The sequence below is a fragment of the Labrus bergylta genome, chromosome 2 (genome assembly GCF_963930695.1).
Source record: "Labrus bergylta chromosome 2, fLabBer1.1, whole genome shotgun sequence".
Classification (NCBI taxonomy): domain Eukaryota; kingdom Metazoa; phylum Chordata; class Actinopteri; order Labriformes; family Labridae; genus Labrus; species Labrus bergylta.
In genome coordinates, this window is record NC_089196.1 from 29475928 (window position 1) to 29492915 (window position 16988).

At 42.5% G+C, this 16988-nt stretch overlaps 1 protein-coding gene across 2 annotated transcripts in view; it reads left to right on the forward strand.

Annotated features, from left to right (window-relative positions):
* The window catches only part of nipbla (NIPBL cohesin loading factor a), a 31882-nt gene that overhangs the window by 940 nt on the left and 13954 nt on the right, over positions 1-16988 (forward strand). Inside the window, exons 2-25 of one of the 2 annotated variants that reach the window (XM_020640805.3) lie at positions 1046-1121; positions 2597-2746; positions 2917-3082; positions 3752-3852; positions 3968-4079; positions 4303-4466; positions 6810-6952; positions 7799-7889; positions 8202-8423; positions 8637-8882; positions 8980-9731; positions 11188-11401; positions 11560-11736; positions 12703-12876; positions 13137-13298; positions 13418-13521; positions 13611-13697; positions 13862-14093; positions 15076-15227; positions 15319-15399; positions 15487-15587; positions 15734-15860; positions 15972-16054; positions 16558-16690. In XM_020640805.3, coding sequence (XP_020496461.2) covers positions 2683-2746; positions 2917-3082; positions 3752-3852; positions 3968-4079; positions 4303-4466; positions 6810-6952; positions 7799-7889; positions 8202-8423; positions 8637-8882; positions 8980-9731; positions 11188-11401; positions 11560-11736; positions 12703-12876; positions 13137-13298; positions 13418-13521; positions 13611-13697; positions 13862-14093; positions 15076-15227; positions 15319-15399; positions 15487-15587; positions 15734-15860; positions 15972-16054; positions 16558-16690 — 3888 coding nt within the window. In that variant the 5' untranslated portion in view covers positions 1046-1121; positions 2597-2682. The remainder of the gene's footprint in view (positions 1-1045; positions 1122-2596; positions 2747-2916; positions 3083-3751; positions 3853-3967; positions 4080-4302; positions 4467-6809; positions 6953-7798; positions 7890-8201; positions 8424-8636; positions 8883-8979; positions 9732-11187; positions 11402-11559; positions 11737-12702; positions 12877-13136; positions 13299-13417; positions 13522-13610; positions 13698-13861; positions 14094-15075; positions 15228-15318; positions 15400-15486; positions 15588-15733; positions 15861-15971; positions 16055-16557; positions 16691-16988) is intronic. The other variant, XM_020640806.3, reaches the window with a different exon arrangement.

Genomic DNA, 16988 nt, shown 5'->3' on the forward strand with positions numbered 1-16988 from the left:
TGCAAGGGTTTTTTTTACGTTTTTTTTTTTGCAGGTAAGCGTTTGTAGCAGCTAGCTTTAGCTCGAAACATCAACTCCCGTGTGTTGCAGTTTGTGCCGTGGAGGGTTTTTTTTTTTTTCTTCTCGCAACTAGCGGGCTGCAGCTGGAAATTCATGCGAAGTAAAGATAAACATTCAAGCAGACACTGCTGTCAGTAATAGCTCACTTAGTTGTTAGTTTCCCAGCTTGGGTTGGTGTGCTGCAGGGGGTTGTGCTAGTTTTGGTTTGCTACCCTGTTTTGAAATGTTGTGAGTGAGAGCTGAGTGTAGTTACTCTCTCTGTCCGAGTCCGACAGACACCTCTTGTGTTGTCATTTAGCCTCCAAGATACATTTTCTATTATGGGTATGCATATTCCACTTGTTTGCGTGTTGCATTCAGCCAGTTTGCAGAATGCATAGGGGGGGTACTGTTGGCTACTGGAGGTTGCAGCCCCCCCCCCCCCCCACACACACACACACTACTGCACGCCACCATCACAGTGCATCTGTTCCTTTGTGCTGCCTCCTGCCTGTCAGTCTCACAGCTGTCAGCCAAGCCCCTGCGTATTGAGGAAGAAGCACATGCTATCACTACAGTTCGTTAACGTAACATTTGTTTACAATATCCATCTGTTGATCCTCCGTAAGACATGCTGCTCGTAGTCACTATTTGACTTCCTCCTCAGCATGTTCAGTTTTGTTTGCAGGACTGTGTTTATAGATCTGCCAGGTATCAGTACTCTGCAGAAGTTGCTAAACAAGTGTTGCATTTCCTTAAAAGTGATTAAAGAAGTGCATACTGTTTCTCTCTCGGTTTGAAGATGGCACAGTCGTTTCAAATTTAAAGTGCATGTTTTGCAGGGACTTGTGCTACATGTGGCTTTATTTTGCTGTAAAGGATGTCTGTTTTTAGTTCACTTCCTTGCAATTCCTTGTTCACTTCCTTTTCATGTAATGTACCACGGAAGAATGAAATGTAGCTGCGTGTCCAAAGACTGATTCAGAGCTCTGTTCTCTTTCAACAGATATAAGGAGTAGGACTTTTTTTTTATCTGAAATGTCAGTGAGTCCACCCGAGACTGCACAGAGTTCTTCAAAAAGGTTTGAGTCCCTCATTATTTCACCAGCTTTTTAAAAAATATATATATTTTAATGCCTGTGAACCCTAAATATCAGCAGTCCAGAATGTGAAAGGCATAATGAGGGGGCGGGTTTGTCGCTACTATAGGTTACCTGTGTCTTAATTGGGATGTCTGTAATATGTGAACACATTCATTATATTTTTGCACCACGGAGAGAAATGTTATTAATGAGAAAGCAATGCACAGGTTTGTTTTTTTTTTTTTAAATCTTTGACTTGTTAGAGCTTTAAGGTTCATCCATGAATTGTGAGCTGCTTTGAGATATATTCTGAAAATTGCTGCTGGCTTTTCACTCTGCTTTTCTCGGACCTCCTGTACGGTCTCGCTCGAGAGGTCAAGGACATCTTACAAGCAGAGGGATTTAAGGCAAATTAAGCGCTACATAGGGCGCTAATGTGTTCAAAACTTTCTTAATAAGCTGCAGAAGCCTTCTGCTTTTTTTTAAAGGATGAACGTGAATGGACATCTCATGTATGTGCAACTCAGATTTACATCAGTGCACTGCTTTTCAGTTTCAATGTACTAGTTATAATGAGTGTGTGTATTCAGTAAAATCCAACCAGGTGTGAATTGGAGAGGGATATTGACCCACACAGGGTGTAGTATCTGCTGTTTTACCAGGACAACAGAGAATGTCAAGGTTCATTCATGGAAATATGTCACTGCTGGGCATTGCATAATTCAAATAATGTCTACAGATACTAATAGCTACATTCCTTTTGCTTAATGTGCCTGCTTCCTGCAAAGCACTATTATCACTATTATTGACAAAAAGCCTTAAATATTGATTTTTGTGTTTCAAAATGTTTGACAAGATATTGCTCATGGAGCGATTTCATTGGCTTCCCGAATGTTTATTGCACACATGGCGGTAGGGAAATCAAAGTAATCCAACACGACATTTTAATGGCATCAATCAGTGTATTGATGTTGAAGTAAGAGGTGTAGAAAAATGCACAAGCTTTGAAACATTGCTGCAGAAGTTTCACCTGTACCGTAACACAGCATCATAAAGCAACACTATGATTTATTATTATAAATATTACTGCACTGAAAGCATGAGTGAAAAGAGAGTGAGCCCGTGTAAATGTGGTGAAGATCACAAAAATGTTTTTTTGATTGACAAGATCGAATAAGACACAATTATTTATGGCTGACAGATGATGCAGCAGGCGCCATTTCTTCCTCGCATGATATCAGCAAGACATGGCAGTGTAAACAGAACTGTGTCTAGAATACCTGCACCATTGATTCCACATGCATTAATTAACCTGCAGCTCTTTTGATATTGTCCCTTTGATTCATTTCTGTACATTTTTTATCTCTTTCTACCTCTTCTTCTCCACAAACCCGTCCCCGTCTCCCTCCTCCCGCTCCCCTGCTGTCACTCACTGTCACTGTTTCTCTTCTCTTTGTAACCTCCCTCTGTCACAGGTGTCAGGAGATGTGAGGACGGGTGTCGCCCATCGACCCCCTGATCTACCTGTGTATCAACACACTCCCCCACCCTCACCTTCAGCATGAATGGGGATATGCCTCATGTTCCCATTACCACTCTCGCTGGGATAGCTAGCCTTACTGACTGTGAGTGACTCTCGAATGCCTAGCTGGAATGTTCTGCCTGAGCAGATGTTTTTTTGCAATTCATTTTCCGTCCCTTGTCTTGTTCATCTTTTTCTCCGTCATTTTCTGTGACCACTCGTCCGGTTTTTCTCACACCCTCTGTGCTTTCCATCGTCTCTTTCTTCTCTCAGTGTTGAACCAGCTGCCCCTCCCCTCCCCTCTCCCTGCCACCACCACTAAGAGCCTCCTATACAATGGAAGGATCGCAGAGGAAGTTACCTGCCTACTCGGCCTTCGGGATGAGAATCTGGCCTCCCAGCTAGCCCATGGCCTCAACCAGGTGTCCACAGAGCACATGTGAGTGTGACATTAGAAGTGAAGGAAAAAATGTTTCTTGATCCTCATTAGTGAGACAGTGTGAGGGAACATTTTGAAAATGGCCGGGCTGCTGGTGTCAGAGCTTGGTATTGAAAAGAGTTTTGCAGATGAAGACAAATTGCCAGTTTTTCAGTAATTTAAACACAAAAGAAAATGTTGCATACACCCAAATGGCAGAATATTTGTTGTCTGCTGACCCTGTTTGTATATTTGCAAGATGACAATACCAAAAAGCCAATAAATGTGTAACAACACCTACAATATAGGGGTTACGAGCCTTTTTTATGAGTTGACTTACAATGTATAGATTTCAGTTTATTACAATCAGGCTGAAATGTTTCAGTAATATGTTGTTTATATAAGTGTGTGTTTAGAAATGCATGTCCACTTCTGATCGATGTCATTTTATTGATAAAATCATCCATTAAGTCTGAATTCTACCAAAAAACATTTAAATAAGCTAACGTGCTTGTACAGCCCTAAAATGTGCATCCTTTTTGATAAAAACACTATCAAACTTATTTATTCATTTATTCATTTAATTCACTTTAGTCTATTTCTGCATGTTACTATTACTCATGTGACTCACTCTTCTTACTCTCACTGTGTTACAATGTGACTGAAACTGTTCACTGTGTGTGTCATCAGAGAGCTGAAGGACAACCTGGGCAGCGATGAGCCAGAGGGAGACGCACCACTGCTGCTGCAGACCATGCTGGCCAGGAACCCCGGCATCTTCAGGGAGAAAAGTACGAAGAGTTTCACCTGTTGATGATGTCAAACACTGCACCTATGAAGAAGAGTTTTTAAAAATACATATTTATGAACAAATATAAACTGTATTTTCTCTTTATTTATGAACAGATGTTATGCAGCAGCCGATGGTACCGCCGTACAAAATCACCCAAAATTCCTTGCATAGCCCTGCCCAGCCTGCAAATTTCCAGCAGGCTGCAGTTTCTCCCAACCCACAGAGGTGAGTCCCACTGCGAAATGAGCCGCCTCTAATGTGTCATCATATAAAAAACAAAACCATGTATTTGTTTTCACATATTTTCTTTTGTTGTTATCTCAGCTCCATCACAATATTTAAATTCAGTTTGTAGTTTTATGGAGGATTTTCTGAGAATCATTACGTGTTAGGTGACCTTTCTTCTACTTGCTTGCTTACCTTCTTTTCTCTCCTCTACCACGTCCAGCCGGTTTGTGTCGCCCCAGTCCGGTTCGAGTAGTCGGTATATGGGTCAACAGAACAGCCCAGTACCCAGTCCCTACACTCCACAGAGCCCTGCCCCTGGTTACATACAGCCGTACCCCCACCAACAACCACCCAGTTATAACCAACACCAACAGATACAACAAGGTGAGACTGTGTGTATGTTTGCGTGTGTCGCATGTTCATGTGCATGTGTGAGAGGGCTGAGATCTTTGTCGTTATGGATCCATGTTTCCTCGTTTGGGCAGCTGTCTGTTGTAGATGGTCAGTTTGATTCTCTCAAACCCATCAGATCAACAGGACGTGGATCTGCTTTTGAGGGATTGTTCTGCTGCTCTTAACTTTACCTGTACCTGTCTGAGGTTCATAGTGTGAAAACGTCTGCAGGTCGTTGTAGACATTCTCTGTGACTCTGGGGTGCAGCTTTTGGAGGCTTCAAAGTCTGTTGATCTAGCAGATGATAAATAGTTTGTGACCTTCGAGAACCTTTTGAAGTGCTTTCACACCTTGGACTTTTGGTCTTTGATGAGATTCCAAGATTCTCCTTTTCTGAGGTGGAGTTTGCATTGTAAAATATAAGTGCAGAGGATTTAATGAACAAGGATTCATTGAACAGTGTTTTTCCTGACTCTGATGTTCAGTCGTATCATTGGAGCTGACCTTTGAGCTGAAGACATGTAGCAAAGCGAGGCGGAGGCTTGGGCTGCTGTTTTACTGTTGGTTAATTTGATTTGGACACGTTGGTTTTATGGACATGATTTTGTTCTCTCTTGTTCAGTTGTTGTCGTTAAGCAGTGTTTCCTCATTGTTTAATTACCTCAGTTGTTGTGATTTGATATTGCCAACAGTTTTTTTTTTAATTTAAAGTAACACAAATGAAAATAACAAGAAGTGAAAGGCCTTATTCTGAACTGAAATACAAAGCTGATCATAGTTCAGTGTTTCAAAACAGAAGAAAATCTAACAGTGGGAATAATATATATGACTCAGATGTTCCAGTTTTTGTATTAAGAAATGTGTTTGTTTTGAATTTGTCTGTTTAAAATGACCAGAGTTGTGTTTCCCTTTGCTGTCATTTTTAACAACAAAACAAATCAGAAATACTTTATTAATCCCAGGGAGACATTCGGTTGTTAACATTGCTTTTAAAAATAATATAGCAGAAGGAAATGTAGAAATTATTTAAGAATGTAAAAATAGAATAGAGATAATAAAATAAGCAATAAGTACCAAGTAAGACTAGAATAATAAGCTGTGTACAAAATGCAGTGACCTAAAGATAAAAACAATATTTACAGTCATGAATAAACACAACGAGCTGAAAGATGATGTGCCTTCTGTGAATGCTATGGTCACTGTGTTTCCAAATCTGTGCTCTACAGACGGTTCCTACATTTTTAATTAATTACTTAAAAGGTTGATGCCTTCTTTGCTGTTTTTATTTATACACCCCCAGTTCACTGCAAAATTAAGAGAACGACAACAATGTTTATTTTAACGTTACACTGACTCCCTGAATAAGTCGGAATCAAAATAAGAAATTTAGAATCAAAATAAACTAGTAGATTCTAGACAAAATGTTTCCCACTATGGTTGAACCTGCAAGTTCACTGTCATGTTTTTCTAACATCTGTTTTCCAAACATGTTTGTCCCTCATTTGGCTTGGTCTTAGGAAACTTCTCTCTGACGCCCCTTATTAGCTATTAAACCCCAAAATGTTTTTCTCTGATCCCTGGTTCAGTTGATGCTGATTTACTTTATTTAATCAGCATCTTTAGGACAAATCTCTTTTTGTATGAAAGAGCTTCTTTATGTTTCTGTCATGATCAACAATGCTGTAATTACCACAATCAAAGATCATAGAAGGTAATGGGGTATCCATGGCGGCAACAGTGGGTGGAGAGTTAGTATCTTGTCTATTCAAAAAATATTTAAAGAATACATTGACATTTCCTAAAAGCTTTTCAAATAATGGCAACGAATCACTGGTTCTCAACTAGTGGGTCGGGACCCAGAGGTGGGTCACGGGGCCAAGTGGGTCACGGATATATGTTTGTGAAGCACTTTTTAAACTTGTTTGTTTTGTTCAGTTTGTTGCTTCTGTCACATATTTTGTACCAACTGAGGTCCAAACTGCAAAACAAGTTGACCGAGGAGTTGGTGGTGGTTCCTGAGGCTAGACGAGTTGAGAAGTGGTCTAAATAAAACCGCAGACTACAGACCCTGATCAATGCATTTTCTCTGGAGAGTACATGTGTAGTTCCTACGCAGGGTGCAGAATAAGTTGATTGTCCACAAATCAATCGATGGGACAAGGCAGCTTGTCTTCGGCCGTTGAGAAAAATAAAAATGGAAAAAATGCAAAAGTTTTATTGACAAAAATCGCTTGGCAACTGTCAGTATACCTCAGCGGCCTGCCCGAGTGTGTGGGAACTCTGCTAAATAATGGATTTTAAAAAAAACGACCTCTGTCTTCTTCTGTCTTGTAGTATCTGTAGCAAGTCCAATGGTTCCAGGTGGCATTCGAACTATCCACGAGGGCAAAGTGTCAGGGCAGATGGCAAACGCTGCCAACCACCACTCAGATAGACAAGAGGACTACATGAACATCGTACAGCGGCTCAGTAATGAGGTAAGATTAAACATGTTTATTTACCAATGAAGGAAAACATGTAGAAAACACCAAACTCACCGTAATACATTTCAGCAGGTGACCTTTTTGTCTCATATTTTGGAAGAAATGTAGTGTAAGGCAAAAAGAAATCTCAGCGCGGCATGTAAAGGGCGTGCATGTGATGTCGCTGTTCATGAGAGTCTCCAGCGACATTGCTCAGGATGCAAACTGAATCGTCCAGTGAGGATTAAGATACAGAAAAAGCATGAAGCTAAAACTGTATATATCTTTTAGACCGCACAGCCAGCTTTAGAAGTCAGAATTTTACACACTGCTGAAGGCTAATGACAAGAAAAAGTAATTCTGAAGTTCTTTCTGGTGGTTAAGTAATGTTAACTCACCATGTACAGTAACCTGTTGATCTTTATGCTGTGTGTGTATAACTGAATGTGTGTGTATCTCAGTAACATGGAGTTTTTTTAATAGATTTATATATAGTCTGTTGGGGCATTCAGTTTTTGATTGGCGCTAGTCTTGCGGTGCAATCTCACGTTTCCATCCTTTAAAAGAGGACACCAAACATGGAAGATGACACAAGTGGAAGATGTTTAGCAGCAGTAGAAACAGCGAGTATTTTGGTTCTGAATAGAAGAAAAGCATCAGGGCTGAACTCCCATAATTAAAGTCTGCAAACCAGTTGGTTACATTTAATGAAAAATATACACAAAGTGAGCTTTAATGAGGAGAGCATGACAGAAATAGGACTCGCTCAGTTATGATAATGCTGCAGAATGTGGTTAGCTTGTATGTCCAGTGAGGAGTTGCTTTGTAGCTAACATCTGTGTTTTTCTTTGTGTTGTCCAGGAGGGTGACTCCACCATGAGGAATCCTTCTTTCTCTCTGAGGTCTCCACAGTCTGGTTGCTCCCCAGCAGGGAGCGAAGGAACGCCCAAACGTAAGGATACTAAGAACGATGGATGAACTACAGTGCTTCCAACTTGCCTGGCTTTTTTTTCTTTTTCTATTTCGCACAGAAGCCGCTTGTGGAATTAAAACACTCAATAATTTGAGTTTCACAGCATCGGAACAGTTTGAGGCTGCGATGCCCAAAAAAAGCTTATGAAAGGCTTTAGTGATTTCCTTCCAGGTCTCTTGGTGTCTTGTCTTGTCACAGAGACAAAACTGTCAGTTGTCATCACATCTTGTCCATCTTACGTCGCCTCGGAAGGATAACATGTTTCTCTTATTTGGTTTGGCTTCCTCACAGAGGGTTCTCGTCCTCCGCTGATTCTGCAGTCACCGCCTCCCTACGCGCCCTCACCGAGGGAGGGGGGCCCTGACCAGAAACAGCAGCTCCAGCAGAGGAAGAAAGCCCCCGCAGTGAAAGAGGAGAAAGATTTGTACGACATTGTGAGCTCTCCGAACAAGGACTCTACAAAGCTCACCCTCAAGTTGTCCAGGGTCAAGTCAAATGAGTCTGATACGCCAGGTAAGAGAAGATTTCAGATCATCTAGATATTAACGTGACCCTTTATTCCTTTATCTAATATTTAAGCTGTGGTTTTAGCCCTAATCATTTTCTCCACACTGTTAGAGGTATACTGTGCTCCCACCTTAAAAAACACCTTCATTAATAATTTGGAGTAGGAAATAATCCGTCCTTTTAATTCGACTGTAAATGTGTTTTTTGTTAATAACTCAGGCGACGCTGTGCCAGGCATGGACTCTGACAACATGGAAGCAGAACTGGGCTTTCAGCAGGTGCCTGTTCTCCAGCAAAATCTTGGAGCCCGGCTGCAACAGATCTCCCACCAAGCAGGTGGCGCCGGTGGTCTCCAGCCTCCCAGTTCCCCTTACGACGAGGCGGAGCTAGATGCCCTCGCTGAAATCGAAAGGATAGAACGAGAGACGGCGAGTGAGAAGTGCTCAAAGGAGGTTCAAGATAAAGGTGTGTTGAATATCACTAAATATCATTAAAGTATTAAGTGTTCGATTAAAAAAGAGAACTTTGCAGATTTATGATGAAGTTGTGTCTCTGTTTACAGATAAGCCTCTGAAGAAGAGGAAACAGGACTCTTTTCCCCAGGAGCCAGGTGCAGGGGGACCAGGTGGCCCTACAGGAGCCCCGGGCAGTGGATCGACAGGAGGGGGCAATGCTGGCAAACTGACCCCGCAAGAGGCCACTGCAGCTGGGAACGGTGCAAGCCGTCCTCCCCTCATGGTGAGCATCGACCTCCAGCAGGCGGGCCGAGCTGATGGCCAGCTCGACCCCTGCCTGGCTGCCCCTATTCCAGCCCTTGAGGCCCAACGCTGGCCTGAAGAACCAGCTAGTGGGCCCGCCGCAGTGGAGGGTTCTGACACTGCTTTGCGGTTAAAACCAGACGGGCGGCCGGAAGTCATTAAAAACAGGGTTGATAAACATGACAGCAGGAGAGAGGGTCGCGAGTCGTCGAAGCACCGGCACGATGACAAGTCCTCGGACAGACGAGGAGACACGCCGAAGCCGTCAAACCGAGGGGAACACGGACGAGACAGGGACAGAGAGTCTGATAGAGATAGGAGGCATCGGAGTGAAACCGGTGGTAGAGACAGACGCTCCCCCGACTCGCGCTGTCGAAGTGATCGGGAAAGGTCTGGCTTCCGGTCTGCGTCCACTGGAGAGCCTGGTCGGAGCGGCAGTAGGCAAGACGGTTCCAAACCGGCCTCATCCGCCTCCGGTGCTAAACTTCCTGATTCTTTCCCTGCTCATCTCCTGGGAGGCCATAGTGGCGCACTGAAGAACTTCCAGATCCCTAAGGTGATCTGGGCCGACCCCCAACCAAATATCTACCCACCTACCAATCATTCAGCTGTCACTGCCTGCAATCTCACAAAATCAAATCACACCACTGATCACTCTTGGTTTTGTCTGGGTTTTTTTTTTTTTTTTTTTTTTTACGTTTGTTTGTTTTTCCATATGTGAGCCTTTTGTTTATTCTTGGGACAGATCTTAAAATTCTGTTAACACTTTAACCAACTCCTAACCATCTGAAAAAAGTAGGAGCGATCGTTTTAATTATCCAATTGTTTTGGTCCTGTGTGTAAACAAAAGCAAGTACCTCAAAGAAATGCTCCACTGCTTTTATATAGATGGTGGTAAATGTCACCAAAATCTCTCACGGTCAGTATTGGACAGCTCAGAACCATGAACTAAAAACAGCACATTTCCCCAAATACAGAAAAGCTCACATTTGTTTTAACTGTCTATGCAGTGTAAAGAAATGCAACCCCCCCCCCCCCCCCAGCCACATGTCACAGTCAGAGTTAGAACAATGTTCAGATGCTTTTAGTGGAAGTTGTGACAGAAATGTTGAAGTTATCATGGCAGGAATAACCAGCTGTGCTGCATCTGGATGATGTTAAGTTGCTCCAAGTGATCGATTGTGAGGCTACTGGCTTAGTGTAGGACAGTTTTTATCATCTGAGTGCTTGTTTACATCTTCTCTGTGGGACTGATGAAATAGGTGAATGACGATGTGCGCCTGTCGGTGGTTGTGCGTGAGATGGTGAGATGTGAAAAGTTGTTAGGCTTTGGTGAAGGAGTTTTGACTTTAGATTAGACAATAAGATTAAATTCTGAGAATTGAATCAGTGGATGTAAGATTTTTATTTGCATTTAGTTTAAAATAAAAACATCAACAGATCAGTTCTAAATCACTTCATTTCTAAAGAGGAAACCATTTGTTCGCTTTTAGGCCAAATATCCTTTAGTGATTGGTTTCTCTCAGCCACTAACGTGCTGCTGGTCCTAAACAAATAGTTTTTGCCATGCTCATACCAAGGGGCAGATACATTAACTTTGGTCAGTTTCACTTTATGTCATGTATGTGTTGTAGAAATGTTTGTTCTGAGGAAACATCCCCCCTACAAGGAGTTTCACACAGTGGCTGGGGGAGTTGAAGCCTGAGCACTGCAGTGTTTACAATGTGTTGGTAATTTCACCTACACTTACTCACATGGTGATTATTTTTGATGGTGGAGTGTTTCTTTACATTGTTATCATGACTGTTGTGGAAACACTAATCCCATGCCAATCAGTTGATCCATTGATGACATTTTATTATCTAACTTGATTTTTCTTTTCTGTAAACAAAACTCATGTTGTTCTGTTCAAAAGATTTTTTTTTCTTGATATTTTGAACTGCACTCTTGAAAACCTCTGCAGGCTTCCCTGAATCTTTTTTGTTTTTAACATTTCCTTTTTTCCCTCCCAGATCAAACGTGATAAGGACGGCAGTGGGTCAACTGAAACTCAAGTGTGGGGGCAGCCCAAGGTCAAACTGGAGAGGCTGGGTTTGGTGCAGGACTTTGAGAAGAGGCCAAAGCCTGTAGTGCTTGTCAAAAAGCTCTCCGTTGACCAGATCCAGAGGATCATCCGGCACAGCAAGTCTGGAAAGAACAGAATCTCATCAGGAAAGTCTAGCAAAAGTAAGAAAAAGAAGCAATGGAGGCACTTCCTCTCAAATCATTCAACTTACTCTGCAGTTGTTTTTCACTCAATCTGTAATATGTTTTTCCATGCACTAAAATAAAACATGAAAAGCTTTTCATATAGAAACCTGGGAATGTTGCTGTCGAATTTTTAGGTGGGATGGACCCGGCAGTCCTGAAGGAGCTTCCCCCTGAGTTGCTAGCAGAGATTGAGTCGACCATGCCCCTGTGTGAGCGGGTGAAGATGAACAAGAGGAAACGAAGCACTGTAAACGAGAAGCCCAAATACGCAGAAGTCAGCTCAGATGACGACCGGGACGCCAACGGAGAGTGTGAGTTCAATGATTTGATTCTTGTCAGATTGTGCTGCTGTGTGTGACACAGGATTGTTTTTAGTTTAATAAATAAATATATATATATATATATATATATATATCTCTTCACCAAATATTTTTGTATTCAAAGTCATGAGCAGTTCAGCTAATGAGGCCACGTGAATTTTTTTAACTTATGTTGTCAATCAATCAAAAAATCTAATCGTCATACATCACATTAGAGGCTGTGATTAATCACCATTAATTACATCTAAAACATTTATTTTAAATAACGGGAATGCATCACACCTGGGGTAGCCAATAAGACTTCAGGTGAAACCCAGGCCACCCACAGCCTCCACTGGATCCGGCCCTGCTGCCCAGCTAAAGTTAAAAGAGTCAATCTAGCTCATCACACACACCATAAGGTGTATGGAGATGGCATTATGGATGCAAACACATGAGCCCAGCTTGAGCACATGACTGTGTGTTCAGCCCACCATAATGTCTTAGCATTAAAGACAAACAGCTTACCCAGTGCAACAGAAGGAGCCTCTTTTTCTGGCTGCCGTAGATGTTGACATGTATTGAAATAAATAAAAAACGTCTCCTCATGCTGCGAATGACTCAGTTGGGAGATGTGCCTTACAAATTGGTGATAAAACTCTCGGCCTGTAATCGATCGATGTCTGCTGCTTGGTAACCGGAGCGCAGGTCGTTCTTTCTCTGCTGTGAGTCTGTACAACAGTTTTTTAGCCATCGTTTCATGTTTTTGAAGGATGATCATGGTGAAGAAGCCGGTTGTATTTATCATTTGCTTAACAAAACAACTCGTTATGGTCTCTAGATTAACCACATACCTTAACATTTTTTTAACATCTCTACACATGAACAGTACAGAAACACAGATTCCTTGTTACAAAGAGTCTGGGTATTTCTGGCGTAACAGGTTTATTGAATTTTTTTGACATGTCATATCCACAGCTGCAAAGAAACGACAGCGGCGGGACAAAGACCGAACCTGGGACCAAGAAGAAAGGGAGCGCCGTGGTTCAGGGGATCATCGGAAGAGTGGGCAACGGGAAAGTCGACGAGGGTCAGGGAGCCGCTATCGAGACTCCTCAGACGAAGATTCACCCCCACCCAGCATCAGTGAAGGTCTGTATCCAAGTCATGTTCCACAGAATGTCAAATTATACCCTGCTTGGTCTTTACAGTAAAAGCTAAGAGTAATGCTTGTGAGTTTATTTACAGACAGATCATTGATTGCATCATATTGAAAGGCTTGGTAGGCTCAGTATTTAACGTGCCAATCAAAACTGAGGAAACAGGAAAAGTTTCTTAAAATAAGTTAGTCGTTCTGGGACTTTGTTTGGCATGTGACACATTTCTTAAAAAAAGATTTTCTCTCCCCCCAGTCGCCCGAAAAATGAAGATGAAGGAGAAGCAGAAGAAACGGAAAGCATACGAACCCAAGCTGACCCAAGAGGAGCTGATGGACTCGTCCACATTCAAGAGGTTCCTAACAAGCATTGACAACATACTGGAGAATCTGGAGGATGTGGATTTCACTACCATGGGTAAATATCAGTGCTGACTGGCTGTCTAAAATGTCACTGCAGTTGGATCTCTATAGTCTCTGCATTTATTCTTAGTTTTGAGTCCTGTTTTTTTATTTTTTTGTTTATTTTCCCAACAGCTGACGACGATGAGATACCTCAGGAACTGCTGCTCGGTAAACACCAGTTGAATGAGCTGGGCAGCGAGTCCGCTAAGATTAAGGCCATGGGAATCTCCAGCAGGGTACTGTATAGTATAACCACGTGAATCTGAAGTTGGACTGTTGTCGTCTCCAGATATCGGTTCTAAACGATGATCTCTGTTGTTTTTAGATCCCATCAGACAAGCTGGTGAAGCTGCTGAACATACTGGAAAAGAATATCATGGATGGGTCCAAGCTCACCACCCTGATGAACCATGTAAGCTCTATTTAATTTGAGTTAGGCTATTCTGATTATCTGAGTGAAATCCTGCAGAAATCACCTGAGTAACCATGAACATAAAAAAATTAAATATTGAGTAACTGGCAGTGATGAACGTCTGCAGCCTTCAGCGAGTGGTTTATTGTCCTCTGTCACTTCAGGACCACGACGCTGAAGACGAGGAGAAACTGTGGAGGGACCTGATAATGGAGAGGGTCACAAAGTCAGCCGACGCCTGTCTGACAGCTCTGAACATCATGACCTCGTTGCACATGCCCAAGGCCGTCTACATAGAGGACGTGATAGAGCGAGTGCTACAATACACCAAGTTCCACCTTCAGAACACGCTGTATCCACAATACGACCCGGTGTACAGAGTGGACCCACACGGTGGTAAGGATGAAGAACAGCTCTTTATTTCCTTTTGATCTTTTGAGTTTCATCACAGCCTGTGCGTCTAAGGCCCCGTGTCCACCTAGCGTTTTGTTTCCTGTCAGGGCCAACGTCTTTTTTCAGTTGTTTTCAATGAGTAGAGAGCGTTCGCAGCAGGAAGCAACCGCCTGGATGAAAAGCACAGCGCCGAGCGTCTGCCGTTTTTGTGCGGCCACTCCGAGTGCTCAAGTTGAAAATCTTTCAACTTCTCAGAAAGGCACTCTTGACGTCACCGGCGCTCTTTTCAAAGTGTTTGTTCTTCCCTGTATTTTAGCCTCCTACAGATCGTGTCTTGTACTCACATCCTCTTTGCTCCGTGTCTGCTGGGGTAAAAAACCATCTCAAATATAAAACATAAGTAACGGAGCCGTGTCATACAGTGGCCTCGGTCAACAGACTGTTGTCATAGAGACAGGATGGAAATGGAGCGCTTTTCTTCTCAGAGCACAAACGCTGCAAGAAGACACTCCCGAGCGTACAGCCAGCGCTTTTCTGCCCGGAAAAAATTCTAAGTGGACACGAGGCCTTAATGTTGAGTTTTGACTGAATGTAAGTGGATGACTTTTGGTGTTTGGATGATTATGTGACAAAAAAAATATGCATGCAATTGATTTGAGGGATCCTTGATTTGACAGAATCATAATTCTTGAACTCACTTCATAGACTCTTCCTTCATTGAAATATGTCTTGACCACAAATGGTTTAAGCCAAAGCAAAGAGCTACAGCTGCATAAATGAAGCCTGACAGTGAGCTGCACTAGTTTACACTTTAGTGGTTGATGTCTCTGTAATGATTTTGGTCCCTGCAATTTAAGGGGCGTTCCTGCAAAATAATGAGTTACATTTTATTCAACAGAAATAGAAAGTGTGCATGAAAACTGATGCTTATTTTTAAAATCTCCTTGAGAAATGGGATTAAAACGGGTTGCTCTATTCCATCTAGGTGGGCTGTTGAGCTCCAAGGCAAAGCGTGCGAAATGCTCCACACACAAGCAACGCGTGATCATCATGTTGTACAACAAAGTGTGCGACATTGTAAGCAACATCTCCGAGCTGCTAGAGATCCAGCTGCTGACAGACACCACCATCCTTCAGGTAAAGTCTAAATAAGGGGATGTACAGCTGTTAAACAAGTCCAAAAACTTCACCCAAAGCAGACGGTTATTCATCCTGTTTGTTTTTCCAGGTCTCTTCTATGGGAATCACGCCATTCTTTGTGGAGAATGTCAGCGAGCTGCAGCTGTGTGCCATCAAACTAGTTACAGCAGTAAGTTTCTTCTCCTCTGTTGTTTCCACTTCTCTACTCAACAGTAGAGCTAGAGACTAAGAGCCTTTTATTATTTCCTGTCTCCAGGTGTTCTCTCGGTACGAGAAGCATCGGCAGCTGATCTTGGAGGAGATCTTTACTTCTTTGGCCAGACTGCCCACCAGCAAACGCTCCCTCAGGAACTTCAGGTAACTTGATTTAAGAATGATTTGTGGTCTCATATCGTCGTTAAGGGTAAATAGTCAAATCGCTTGATTATCAGGACGTTTTTTTTTTTCCCAGTGTAAAAGGTCGTTCCCTAAGCATGCATCCTCTTGACCTCTTGTTTCCTCAGGCTAAACAGCTCAGACAAGGACGGAGAGCCCATGTACATCCAGATGGTGACGGCTCTGGTGCTGCAGCTGATCCAGTGTGTGGTCCATCTCCCCAACGACAAGGACATATTTGATGAGTGCGACAAGGTGAAAGAGCATCTGGAAAAAAAAAATCATGGCGCAATCGAGCAAATCTACAATTACTAAAACACACAGACACTTTTTGCTCACAAGCTCTTCTTGTCTTTTTCCTCTAAGGTGGATCAAGATGTGTTGATAACCAACTCGTATGAGACGGCAATGAGAACAGCACAGAACTTCCTCTCAGTCTTTCTCAAAAAGTAATTGACGTTCCTTTCTCTGTTGACTTCACTTATGCTCTGTGCTGTTGTTAGTTAGAAACTTGTTTGTACCAAAGGCATCGCTTTCACTTTATTGTATTTACAGGCGGACAAAGACTGTCATTCTAGGAGCACTGCTATCTTTTATGCAATACCGGTACAGGGAGTGACTGAGTAGCCAAAAAATAAATTAAGTTATGAATCGATTTAAAATCTCAGAAGATAAGAATAGGACCACTTTTTTCCCACCTCTACACAGTACCAAACAATTTTGGACTGTGTTGTGTCAAAAAAGTGTACCTTACAAACAGTAAAACATTGGGTTTGGTGGTTTTAGTGAACATGCTTGTTCAGACTTTTAACAAATAATTCTGGTTGCACTACGGCTCTTGAAGCCTAAACATTGATGATGAACTTCCCTTTTCATTATTCTTAAATGTTTTTTCTTGTCTGTACTCCTTCCCCTTCTCTCCTCTGACCCTTTCTTCTTTTCCGTTCTTCAGGTGTGGCAGTAAGCAGGGTGAGGAAGATTACCGGCCTCTGTTTGAGAACTTTGTCCAGGACCTGCTCTCCACAGTGAACAAACCCGAGTGGCCGGCCGCGGAGCTGCTGCTCAGTCTGCTCGGGAGACTCCTGGTTAGTATGACAGGCTCTCTCTCGCTCGCTCTCTAAGCTGCAGATAGAACTAATTGTGCCAAAGACTTCCAAGAATAGAAGATTGATATTAATAGAAGCAGACAGCTTTAAAATCCTCTGACAAAAGCTGAGACATGGTATTAGGAGACTGTAACTTTTCATTGTGAATAGTGAAGCCTCTGATTATTGATTATGGGTCAGCTGTGACTCAGTGGTGGCTTGACGTGTCTTTGGGTGAGAAGCTGAACCTCAGATTGTTCCCAAAGGCACACCGATTGGTTAGTGAAGTTGTGTAAAT